Source organism: Aythya fuligula, chromosome 5, assembly GCF_009819795.1.
Source record: "Aythya fuligula isolate bAytFul2 chromosome 5, bAytFul2.pri, whole genome shotgun sequence".
In the NCBI taxonomy this organism is placed as follows: Eukaryota; Metazoa; Chordata; class Aves; order Anseriformes; family Anatidae; genus Aythya; species Aythya fuligula.
The window spans coordinates 44,290,218-44,303,846 of NC_045563.1; the positions used below are offsets into that span (position 1 = coordinate 44,290,218).

The 13,629-nt window shown below is 36.1% G+C and overlaps 1 protein-coding gene across 3 annotated transcripts in view; it reads left to right on the forward strand.

Annotated features, from left to right (window-relative positions):
* The window catches only part of ARHGAP5 (Rho GTPase activating protein 5), a 45,791-nt gene that overhangs the window by 16,002 nt on the left and 16,160 nt on the right, over nucleotides 1–13,629 (forward strand). For 2 of the 3 annotated variants that reach the window (XM_032187779.1, XM_032187780.1), the window contains one exon: nucleotides 7,336–7,483. In XM_032187779.1, the coding sequence (XP_032043670.1) occupies nucleotides 7,336–7,483 (148 nt within the window). The remainder of the gene's footprint in view (nucleotides 1–7,335; nucleotides 7,484–13,629) is intronic. The other variant, XM_032187781.1, reaches the window with a different exon arrangement.

Here is a 13,629-nt window from a genome sequence, read left to right on the forward strand (position 1 = left end):
CCCTCTTGAGTTGGATATTTATGTTTAAATTGTGTAGACCGGGTATCAGAGGATCTTCTCTTCCTGGCATTGTGTCAGCAACCCCCCTGCTGTCATTACCAAAGCCTCTGCTGTTGCTTTAGGCTGTCCGGGGCAGCTGGAGTCCAAGTTCCAGGCTGTTCTGATTTTTTTGTAGTGGGTAAGGCTCTTGAGGAGTGCAAGAGTAGTTTTGATTTTTTTCTGACATACCTCTTGCTTTTTTCCTGCACTTGCAAATTGTGGTGCAGGGCTGTTGCTCTCAAATTAGTGAAAGTCTCTAATAGCAGAAGTACAAATTATTGTAATGATGGAGAAAGTAAATATATCTTGGTAGCTAAAATGCTCATAAGTATTCCAAGTCTAGGAATGTTGAATGCTTGGTGTTTTTAATAAGTAGCATCTTTTGCATATGTTGTTTCAACTGGCATTTTGTTGGAGTAGTTGCAGTTTATTGTAATTTGTAAGCAATATACTGTTTTTTCAAAAACCTGTTTTTTTTGCAAGAGATGCACAATTTTATTAATTTTGCAACTTACCATATTTTCATGTGTTGTATTAAATGAGCATCTAGCAGTCTTTAACAACAATACCCGAAGAATTAGTTAGATGATATTTTTACTTCTGAATGTTATATAGCCCATGTGAGGGATATTAGGGTACCACTATTTACGGATTACGTGCTGATTTTTTTGAGAATTTCAACTCCATGAATGTGAAAGACATGGTTAAAAATCTGTACTACTTCCTGAATGCTTCTTAAGCCCTTACTGTTACTTTCTTTAAACTATTTGACTGTATGTAATGGTAACACAAGATACAAGTGTAGCTATTTTTGCCATAAATATCGTGATCATAAAATACAAATACCTTATAAACATATTATTTTTTAACAAAACGTCAACTAATTAAGTCTGAGGTCCTCGTTGTCAAAGATTACAACTGGATGGATAGGAAGGAGGAAATGAGTTTTGACAAACAATAGGAAAAACAACTGTGTTTTTTTACCAGCCGTAGTTTGACTGATCTGTTAACTAGAATCACAGTCATGCATGGAATATTCTGATTTGGAAGGGACCCACAAGAATCACTGAGTCTAACTCCTGGTTGGTTCAGCCCCTCATCCCCCAGTCTGTACATATAGCCAGGGCTGCTCCAGAGCTTTGAGGTGCCTGTTTTTTGCCACTGTTTGTTAAGATGAGTGAGTTTTCCCTTATGTCTACGTGCTTTTTCTGTTTAATTATTTTTTCTCTTACCATTCATCAGAAACCTGTGACAAGCTAAGCACAGAGTACAATGTTCCATGCAACTTTGCTTCAGCTCTTTCCACCTGCCTAGTTAGACCTTTCCACCTGAGATGCATACCTGTACTCATTTGTCCCTCTCTTTTTCAAAAAGTACAAATAGCAACTTAATGCAGGTACTTTGCTGGGTTAGAATCTTCAATGCTGTAATACCGAGGTGTAGTACCAGAGTAGTATGTGTTGGTCAACACCAATCTCCTGAGCAGCAGCAGCCTTCTACAGTAAATTAATTGTGGTCATTTAACTTGATGAGTATGAAGGTATGGTGCAAGAGAGAAAATTTCAAGACATGAAAGGGAAGTGGCCATTCCTAGAGGGTAAGGATCTTGCTGGAGTAAGCCGCCATATACCGCAGACAGAAGGAACCCCTTCATGGGTGCAAGAATCCTAAACTGCAGTTGTTGGGCAGTTGATGCATTGATATCATAAATATATAAGGCCTAAACCTCGGTGCTCCTTGGGTCTCATGGTTCCCAACCATGTTCTTCTCATGTGTAAACAAGTTTGGCTGAAACAATATATTTTTTGCTTTATCAATATTTGACATTTTATCAATATTATCAATCAATTATTATTAATTTGTCAATTACATCATTGAAAATAATTAGTTTGACCCTAGTCTTAATTTAGCACTTCTTTGTACAGCAGAAAGCCTGTGTGGTATGGAAATCTGTAGCCATTCACTGTAGCTGCAATTAATACTCTTATTAATTATCTTTATTGTGGAGTTCATGAGTATTAAAAATTTACTCATCTCATTTAGAGCTCTTATCCTTGTGACCCCTTTAAGATATGTTTGGTGCCTAATTTAGGCTGTGCTCTTTTTTCCCCTCTCATAAAGTATATTTGTTTTGTTTTCCTCCCCAACATATCAAGAACAACAAATATTTTGAGTCAATTTTTGCAAATGGAAAGGCAAATCGTCATCTTGAAATAAATTCTGCAGGCTTCTTGCCTTATTACATGGTAAAAAATTGTTTGCAGATATTAATTTTTCAGTTAATATATTTACTTATTTTTACTTTATAATTTATAATGTTTATATTTTCTACTATATATTTTTATATTATTTATACTTTTCTACTTCTCCCTTTACAGATTATGACGATTTTCTGACATACCATTGTTAAATGGTATTAAATCTGTTAAGGTGTTACAATTTGTTTTCTTTAAATAATAGTCAATAGTTTTATTATTCAAGGACAGGTCATGTTTTTGTTTATTTTTTTCCTTTAATTTTTGTATGTCTGGAGTTTCCAACTGTATTGCTTAACTAAATCTGAAAAACAGCACTTAAAAATTTCTGCCCTGTAAACTTGTTTGCAAGCAAGATTGAACAAAGATGACGGCGAATTACTTTCTTTCCATTTCACCCCCACACTGAGGTGATTAAGATGCATTTTACTTCAAATTCATCTGAAAACTTGTCTTAATATTTCAGCAAGAAAAATCCAATAGCACCTAGATGAATTCTCACCTTTCTCTAATGATATAAGTAGTACGGGTTTGACATCTGGTTTCCGCGTTTAAACATCTTAGCTCTCGTTACAATGTCAAACCTATATGAAATTTGTTAAAACCATTACTGGAAAGTGTCAGGAACTGTCTATCTGTTGATCTCTGTTTTGGTCAGACTGTGGTAAACTTGTGACCAAGAGGAGATGGACTTAAATTTTTGTTCAACTGTTTTAGTGTAAATTCAGTGGTTGATGTAGCAAATTGCTGCTTACTACAGACTGGAAAGCATAAAGAAAATTTTATTTTTTCCCCACTTTGATTACGAGAATTGAAGTCTGTGCTTTCAATTTTCATCTATTCAAATCTAACGCTGTGCAAATGCATGTTTGGAGCCATGTGCCGTCTTGAGCCTCTGCAGTTAAAACTTGGTATAACAAACTGAAACTCCAAAAATGGCACAAGGGGAAGAAAGAGGGCATGCTGGGGACCATCATCTGCATTATTCATGTGTTGTATAGCTTCCGAGGAGCTAGCCATGAATTAGAGATTACAAATACTTCATTAAGCCTATAAAATGAATGCTGCTCATGGTACCTGGTTTTATGAACTATTTTAATAGTTCTGAAAATATTGACTCTGCCCTCCATGACCCTAGGGCTGACTGCAAATGAAGCAGGCAGAAAATTTCCTTTGTATTAAAAGTAGCAGCCAAGTGTGGGAGGTAGAAGAGAAGCGGCTGAATTTCCCCGTGGATAAACAAATGACGAAGGGAGTTCTGGTGGGAAGGAAGTGGGAGGGGAAAAAAGAAGAGTCCCTCTTGAGCAGAGAGGACTTGCTAGAATAAGTAGCCCTTCAATGAAAGGGGTTTGATAGATAGGTTTGCGCAGTTTTTCTAAGTTAATTTTGAAAAGCAATATTTCAGTGCAGTGTACTCACAGCTGGCTGACATCTCCAACTAGTTTCTCTAAAGAATGGGCACCACTTAACTGGTTCCCTGCTACCTACAGTCAATAGGGTTAATCTTGAGTATATTTTAAATCTGTATTTTCATGTTTTTATGCTTTTTATAAAAATAGTTGTAACTTTGAAATTAAGGATTGGATACCGTGTGGTGCTAGAATAAATGTTTTCACGTTTAGCTTGTTAGGAGGACTTCAGCTAGCCTTTTGGAAAACACTTGTTCCTGTGATTAAACTAGTAATTAAAGCAGTATTGCAGGTAAATGCTTTTGGTATCAGCAACCTGAGGAAAGCTTGGGGTTCTCAGGGTTGGCATGCTTTCTTGCCAAAACGTGAGGATCAGCTTGGGGTTTGGCATTAACCTCTGTTAGGGAATGAAGAATAGTTGTCCTGGGAAGCCTTTGGCAGGATGCAAGTGGTAGGACCCATGGTGGAGACAGTGAAAAACTCCGTATTAGCACATCAATAAATTATTTTAAAAAAAAAATATCAAATTTATATGAAAACTGAGGATTTCAGCTTCATGGTGTTTTAATTACTGACACGAAATGGTGACACATGGAAACAGTGGTCTGAGCGTTTTGCTAGGATTAGCTAACAAGCTTCTGTGCTGCTTGTTGTCTGCTCTGGCTTGGTACCTGTTAGTTCTTTTTTATTATGGTTTAGGAGAAGTGTGCAAAACAGTTTTTGTACCTAGAGTAGTGCTCGCTGTTTGCAGTATTAGGTGACTGCTGTATCGTGGTGAGTAGGTGTATTTGGCTGAAATGTCTATGGAACTAAAAATAACTGACAAAATCCTCATCTTGCCAGCAAAATCTAAAAATGTTAGAAACGATGCAACTTTTGGGGGAAGATTTTACCCACTCACATCTACCAAAAGACAAGGAAATCATAAGAGATTTTAATGCATGTGACAGGAAAGAAAAGAAGTTGATACATAATGGGAAATAGCTGATAAATTTGTTATTGTACCTTTATGTGTGCCTTATGAAATCCTGATTTCGTGTTTATGGAACAGCCCCCCAACAACCGTTTTTCCTACTCTCTGTGTTTAGATCAGCTGAAAAGAACTCCAGGTTATGGAATTCTTTTTTATTTGTCCTGTTCTTCTATTTTGTCCTAGTTTTATTTAAATTCTTTTGACAAATTCTTACTTCCCATATTGGAGATGAAACTGATTGTTTCAGGTAGTTTCTCTAAGAAACCTTTACGCTTTTTTGAGTGTGTGTAATACCATAGTGCAAGTCTTAGGTTCTTAAACCCATTCTCCTAAACATAGGGCATTTATTAGCAAAAGCAGCCTTTATTCCAGCTTGAGAATATTTGAGTATATATTTGAGATATTTGGTATTTCATACTACATCCAGATATACACAGGTAATATTCAATACGTTTATCATAGAAATTCTGTAACATCCCAGTTTATTACTTCATTAACCAAATAGCTTTCTACTCTAACCAAATTTGTTAATGTTATGCTAATATTATGTCTTTATCAAAGAGAGTCGGCCTTTTTAAACCTGCTGAGTCTGAAATACATAGCCAGAGTATTGGTGATACTCCATTTATTCTAAGGTGGTGGGGATGTTGCACTGACCACCTTGAAAGAGCAGTAATTGCAGCTTTTATTTGCCACCTTTGTGTTAATGCCAGCATCTCTAAAATTATCTTACATTCAACATTTGACAGGGGTGTTTGCTGAGTTTTACATATTCTTTAGCTTTAACTTGTCCCTTTCAGTGTCTTCTCATCAGAAATGTGTATAGTTGTTGCCTAAATAAATAATATTTTACCACTAAGGAGAAAACAGCCAATGAACTGGGTTGTGTGCTGGAGACTTAAAAGCAGGGGCCTGTGGCAGCGAGAAGGAAAGAAGAAAAGGCTGTTTCTGATCTGAAGGCAAATATGCTGGATGAACCAGCGGTATTTTATCCAAGATGAATAGAAGTTAGGCAAAGAGTTGACAGTTGGAAAAAATGCTTTCAGATGTCTGCTTTAACCATGGAAGTTTATCCTGCAGTTTTATCTAACCTTTAAAAATAAAAAAAATAAAAAGATCAACTAATGTAAAACTGGGGAGCAACAAATTGCTGGAGAGCAGTTTTTTTCTAATACTTTGAAGAATTTGCTGATAAATGTTCCCTTCTTCTAAACTATTAAGTGTTGCACCTTTTGTAGGAATCCCAAATTTGAAAGATAATCCTCAGTTTTTGTTAGTCTTTTGTTACTGTGTTCAATCACAGGTACTCTGTTACCAATTTCAAGGAGCAGAAACTGTCCTAGAAACATTCCACATGAAAAGCCTGGCCCCTTAATTAGGCTCCTTAATTGAAGGGCTGTGATTAACAACAGGTCTTGTTAGCAGTTGTTCCAGAGGTTCCACAGTGCTGCAGGGTGATGGAGACATATTGAAGCTGGAGTTTCCATCTTCTCCCATAGAGCTGTACTCAAAGCCATTACTTGTTGACTAGAGCAAGTCAACAATGAGTATATGCCTTTCTAACCTGAAGTTACAGGTAGCCTATAAGGCCTGAATAAAGAAATTTGATGGTGAAGAAAATAAAAATTGAAAAGTCTAGAGGTTAACCCATTCTTCTGCACAAAGAGGTTGAAATCCAAGACTTTTCTGAGTGTCAGGTCTAGAAACTAAACGGTGGTGTGTTTTGTCTTAATAGTGAGATGTCTTCTTATAAATTCCGAAATACTGCCAACTTGGTTATTAGCTCTGTGTTTTGTGCATTTTGTTATTCTTCACTCAACATACAGTATAAGTCAGAGCTTTTATGTGAAAACACAATGGCTTGTACTGTTTTTACAGTGCATAAACTTAATAGAATGCTTGGTTTGATTATGATGATGATGTTCATTCAGTTACCACATTTAGTTGCCACTCTAAAGCCAATTGACTGGCCAATTTACATGGCCATCTCTGAATATTTTCATCAACATTCAGAGATGAAATGTGGTATCTGCTACAATATATCTCCAAAGTGGTTTTATTAGGTCAGCAGTGAAAAATGTCTCTTGGGGAAGGTTGGAGGTAGTTGTGGAGAAAAGAAAGAAAACTTGATATGAAAATCGCTCTGCAAGATTTGGCTGAGTGCAGATATCCTTTTCACTAAAATCCTGTGCCTGCAACTAAGCAGTCATATTTAATATTAGTGCCTGCAACTCTTGATCTGAGATTTATTGCTATTCGTTCTGCATCATCATGTTTCTAGAATAGTTGCAATATAAAGATTGCTTAGTCTCTTTGACAGGCATGCAGAAGACAGTCTCTCGTGATAGGAAACATCATACTGTTATTCTACATATTTCAATAGAATTATGGTTAAATTGTACTTCATGTGGATTCTTCTGTGAAGGGTGCTGAAAGTTAATATTTGCGATGCAAAAATGACCAAATGTTTTAGAAATTAGGTACTGTTTCTCTAGTGTATGCTATTTTAAAAGTACATTTGTACTCAGGTTGCTATGGAGGGATTTGATTTTCTAATGGATGTGTGATCTGTTTGTTTTTACTAAGTGGTTGCAATATGAATTACAATGTTACTTGAATGTTACTTAATTAATACTTAAATAATTCTGTTTTGTTGTAGCAGAAAAAGAAAGCTAAGGCATTCAATCCTCCAATCCGTAGAAACTGGGAAAGTAATTACTTTGGGATGCCCCTGCAGGACCTGGTTACACTGGAGAAACCCATACCTCTGTTTGTTGAAAAATGTGTGCAATTCATTGAAGACACAGGTAAGACAGGAAACTTATTGGAGGAAAGACTTCCCACTTGCATACCGAGCAATGCCTCTCACTTCCTGTTTTAAAGCACTTTTAGAATCCTATCCCAGAAATAAATAACTTCATTGTGGGTAAAGTAAGTTTTAAAAATAGTCTGTTTTCTAAATTATATACTTAATACGTGTTTGTCTTATTTATTTGCACAAGTATTTCACAGGTTATTGAGAAACATTTGAAGTTTAATGTTTCCTGTAATTTAAAAAAAAAAAAAAAAAAAAGACTTCAGTTTGTAATATCCAATGACTTTTAACCTAGCAGCGTTCCATTCTGCATGTCTCACTTTTGCCACAGTATGTTATGTAACACACTGAAAAGCTCTGAAATCTACTTCTACCAGTTGCAGAAATTAGATACTTGATATGGTTTGTTAAGTCAACTCACTTTTATTTATTTATTTTGCGGGTTAACCTGTACTTGCACTTTAACTTGTTACGAAGAAAGCTTTACTTTCTAAATCTATGTATTTCTGCATTAGCAATACTAAGCAATTTATTTAATTTCCAAATTTCCAGCTTATTGTACAATATTAATGCGTCTTTGCACTAAGGTGAAATTTCAGCTTTTTTTCATCTTTTTAAGTGCCTTCCTGGTCATGTGTTTGAGCCCTCTTGCTTTCATTCTCTTTACTGGGGGGCCATGAGGCGAATAAAATGATATTAACTGGTCCAACATAAGATTACATTTTGGAGAAGGAATTTTTTCTGAAGCTTGGGTATTATCTCTGGTTAGGTTTTGTTTTTTCTGTTCTGTTTTTAAAAGTGGAGAGCACTAATTTTCACTTTGTGAGAAGCTCTTGCTAGCTCTGAAGTTTCATAAATGCTAATTGGCTACATTTGAAGCAAGTGAAGGCATAAGGTTGAATAATTGGTGGTGAAACACAAGCAGGAACATCCCTTGGATGCCTGCTGTTGGATGTTGTTGAGAGCAGAGTGAAACAGTACCTGTTGTCTACGTTTCCTTCGTTCTGTGATACAATTTTAGCTGTAAGATGACAGTAACTTTGAGCAAGAATAAAACTGAAGAATTTCCTTTCTGAAATTCAATTTTATTGCCATGTATGAGAACAGTAAGCATTTCCAAAAGGTTTACTACAGGCAGTAAGCCTGATGGCTGTTTCTGTCAACTTCTGTAGTGCATTATTACAATAATAATAATAATAAAAAAATAGGTGAAACCTCAGGCAGTGACCTTTTGGGAGTCAAAGATGTAAGTGTATCTGTCTTTAACCTTTACCTCCTATTGATTCTTTGCCTGCAGGTAAGAGCGGTATTTTCATCCCTCTTACTTTCTCCTCCTCACCTGGAAAAAGAATGGGGAAGGAGAAAGAAGAGGAGGAGTAATATATAATAGATGATCTATACCACTCTAATTTGCTTGCTGTTGTATGCAGCAAAAATATAGTGCAAGTCATGGTCTGAATTTATGTTCTTTAAAAATGGCTACATACACCTACTATATACAGCTATTTAGAACAGACGTTTTGCCAGTAGTGTCTTGGTAGAAAAAATAACTTGTAAAAAAAAAAAAAAAGTCTTTAGAATCCATAAGTAATATCTTAAATTTGAGCACATGTAACTTTGTAAGAACACTTTGAAACCCCAAAATTATACATCTGGATCTAAAGAAAGTTCCTTTTTCTTGGAAGTATTATTGTCTGTTATCTGTTGACTTTGTGGGAGACCTTTAAGAGAAAATCTAGTATTTCTCTGAACGGATCATTTTTACCAGCTTGTGGAGTGAGAGAGAGATATAATGGAGAGTAAACATGAATAGTCATCGTTTTTCATCATAATCATTAGATAACTGAAGCATCCAGTAGATCTAACACTTTTTGTCTCCTCTAATGACCTGTCTTTGAAGGATAAGGTGTTTAGTTAAGCTGCTGGTGGGTTCAGAATGTGTGGGGCTCCTCAGAAGGTGGTGGCTGGGGAGGTATTGCTTGTATGCTGGTTCTCCTGATCTGCTGCTGTGCAGGTACTGAAAACTGGAGGATTTTAATTCTGGCCGTATGTGTAAGCAGCACAAACCTTGAGCCATCTGTGTGCTTTGTGTGTGACTGTGAAGACTGTTGTCCTGCTGTTTCTGTTAATCATTTGGAAAAGATGGAACAAAGCCTCTACTTTTGATCTGAATTAGTTTTTTCTTCTCCTAGTTTGGATTCTGTATAAGTTTTGGTTGTTCTTTACAGCTCCCTTACTTGGGTGTGGGAGTCTTATTGCTGATGTGTGTTATTTTTATATTAGGTTAATATTCTGTAGAAATCTGATGAGATTCAAACCATGTGTTCTAGTTTTCATGCAGCCTCCTCCTTTGATAGAACCTATTTTTGCCTTCTTCGAGAGAAGCATGCTACAAGGGAAATTAAATTTTCACTTGCCTTGCCTTCAAGTCCTCTGCTGAAATAGACTCCCATCATCAACTTTGGTACTATCTTGTAGAAAATCCCATGAAAACGGTTTTGGAGATGATCAGTCTGCAGAAGGCAAGTCAAGATCTATTAGCTGCAGCCAGGAGTCCAGAACAGTACCAGCTCCATTTGATAAAGCTATCGTATCAGCTGCTTGCCCCTGGGGAGTCCTCCAATGCTTCAGCTTTCTCTTAGCAAGTCAGCCTGATGTTAGTACTGACTGACTCATCAGACATACCCGTGTTTACTATCATCATCTTTCTTTTTAATCAAGATCTGTAGTCTTCTCCAACTCTGCTTGAATGAAGCTAATCAGTATATTTGTTTTATGGAGGACAGATTTGTTTAGCTTCCCTTTAAGGTACTTAGAATCATAGAAGTTAATGGAGTTCGGCTCCTTCCCTTTATATTATCGCATGTAATTTGCACTGTGGCTGAATTAATTTTTTATTTTTATTTTTTTTAAGAAGATACAGCTAACTTTAAATTGAAGGGCTAATCTAAAATTTTCATGTTTCCTCTCCTTGCCTCATGAAATTATAGAAGATGCTTTAGACCCACTTTTCAGAATTGTGACTGAGGCTAAAAAGTACCCAGTGTAAAATGCAGTTTTCCCTGTTTTGCTCTGGATCCTCAGATAAGATCAGAAACTGTTCTTGAAGATTCTTACTCAACTTAAACTGTAAAGAATTGACAGCATGTAGAAAATGCCAATGGATTTTTCTGTTTTATCGTGGTGCTTTGGAATATCCTCACATTTAAAAACATGAGTGTTTATCAGTGGAAGAGGAATAATTTGGACAAATGGAAGTAAATCCAGGAGGTGAAAATTCTACCCTTTTCTAACTCAACAAGTTTTTTGTCGGAAGGTGCCATAAGAATCCTGTCAGGGTAAAGCTAGATCTGCTGAGAATCGCTTACTTTCAGGTATACGTTTGTAGATACATACGCATGAAGGTACTTTCTGTGTGTTCCTGTTTTGGTTGATATTTTGCAGCAGGAATTTTTTGTTCTAGACTGATTTTGCTTTATGGAGTCAAATAATTTCTGCTTTTCAAAGATGATCAAGGGCTCAAATTTCTTTGGAAACTTTCCTTGATAGCACTAAAGGTAGAAACTGAGGGAGTAAAGTGTTCAGTGCTTTAGCAGATCTAAACCTAGTAAGTAATAAGCATGTATCAGAACCCCCAGTTTGGCAGCAGTGTGTACTGTTGTTGCTAATACCACAAAGTAGGGATAGCCCATAATATTTTGCTTTGTCAGCACCTATTGATTTAAAAAATTACGATATCATGTAAGATTATCTTAAATTTAATAATACTGATGAAAATGTGCCTAAATACTATAAACAAACTCTATGTGGGTATTAATATGTTATTCATATGTCCATGATTATAGGCAAATGTTTCCTCTATCCAAGCCTTTCATTTTTGAATTCATTATAATTATAGCAGGATGAGTAATCTTTGGTTGGTTGTCAGAGCTCGCTCTTGTTGATTCATTGAATGAGATGATTGAAAATAATTTTACCTTTCAGGTAAGTAACTTGATAATGGTGAATTATCAGCCTTTCCACTAAACATCTTAGTACAAAGATACATGTTCAGGAAAATTTACTTTTCTGGTAAAGATATTATAGTCTTACCTGTAACCTTTTACAGACTATGTAAGTACTTTTATAATCACTGGTGGTATTGTGTAGTGCATAACCTGCTGATGTTTGTATGCTTTTACCTCTGTCACCTTAAATCACTATGTAACTTGCTTTTAAGGGCAGCTGCTGAAATTGACTTTTTGACATTAGTAGTTATTTTCAGCTGTAGGCTTCTAAACGGAGGTTTGAGGATACAGTTCTTGTGCGTTTGTTGCTTTCTCCTGATGGAATGAATAGAAGGTCATTTTGGTACATCACTTAAAATATGTAGTAGTGTTCTGCAAACCAGATTTATGGAAATGCTCACAGCGGGGAAGCAGAGCTAGCCTCAAAACTAGAGCTGCTTCTCTACAACTATGTAGACCATTGCGTTTTTTAATACATTCTTGTTTTTTCTTTGTATAGGCAGCAGAGATCAGATAATTTTTGAAGCTCAACTGTACGTTAACTATATTAATAGCATGAATTCTGTGATTGTGCATTTCTCCTTAAGAATTGCCATGTGAAGAGTAAGAAGTATATTTTTTCAGAGTTCTCTAGTATTACATGAATTTTGCATAGCTACCCAGACTCAGAAGTAGTCAATTTGGTTTGAAAGAGAGGAAAACAGGTTTCTGAAGGCTAATTAAATCCTTATTTTCAACAAAAGTAATTTTTTCTGTCTCAATGTTGTTGGTATGATTGAATTTTATAATTGCAAAACAAGGTAAAGATACCTATTGAATGTTAATTCTGTTCTAAACTTTAAGTGTAAAAAGTGTTTATTGCAAGTTCATAGAGTATTTTGATGTAGTTAACGTAGTGACATTTTTATGCTGTTTTATATGCTGCCAATTTATTTTCAAGTTCTGTTTATCTGTTACCAAACACCTACAGTTGTTGATTATTTTTAGCTTTCCCAGCTAAATTTTTTTAGTAATTTTGGCTAAACCTATTCATGCTAACTACTCATATATATGAGTATATAATATATGAGCTTTTAAAATATTTAAATATTCCTTTAATTTGCTTTTTGGATTTTTTGTTGGCGTACGTTTTTAAACAATAGGTGAAAAGCTTGATACAAATGACATTTCAAGTCTGTTTACCAAGTAAGGAGGCATCAAACTAATATTATGAATACTAGCACAGTTTGCCATTTAATAAATTCAGTGCTTGACTTCATGCAACTGGTAAGTGCAGCTGGACAGGATCTGGGGGGTTCTGGTGATAGACAGACCAAGCACGAGTCAGTAGTGCATCCTGCTAACAAAGGCAGCTGAGGATGTAATGGACTGACCCAACAGAAGGGTAGGCAGTAACTTGAAGTAATTGTGCTTCTTTTCTCAGGACTTATTAAAATTCATCTGAAATACTACAAGAAAGATGTAGACAAACTTGAGAGAGTCTAGCAGAAAGAGGGTCAGGGTCTGGAGCTCATGACTTGTGAGGAAAGGTAATGGGAACTGGATTGGCACAGTTTGGAGGGAGAAAGGCTAAGGAAAGTAGCGCTCTCATACCTGTGAGGAGATAGCTGAGGTGATGGAGCCAAGCTAAACACTGATGTGCATAGCAGGAGAACTGGAAACAATAATCATTAAAATTGGAGGTTCCTACTGGATGGGAGAAAAATCTTATTCTGAGGTTTATTGAAACACTGGTACATGTTACTGCAAATGTTGGTGGGCACTCTGTTCTTGGAGGTATTCAAGATCAGATTAGACAAAGACCTACACAGCTTAATCTAAATTCAGCATTGACCCTTGTTTGAGCAGGAGGTTGGAGTAATGACCTCCTGAGGTGCTTTCCAACCAGAGCAGTTCTGTGATGACTTCAATTTGGGCATCGCAACTTTGGAATTAATCAGCAGGGAGGAAATTCTGTCGAAACGCAAGAGGAGGGGAAAACAGGCATCAGTTGTTTCTTCTGAAGGAAGACTGACTACCAGACGGATGGAGGGAGGAGCACACGTGTTAATTTATTAGTGTGTGAGAATCATTAAAAGCTGTAAACAAATATGTTTTGAAATATTCATAAACACATGTTGTGCACTTGAGC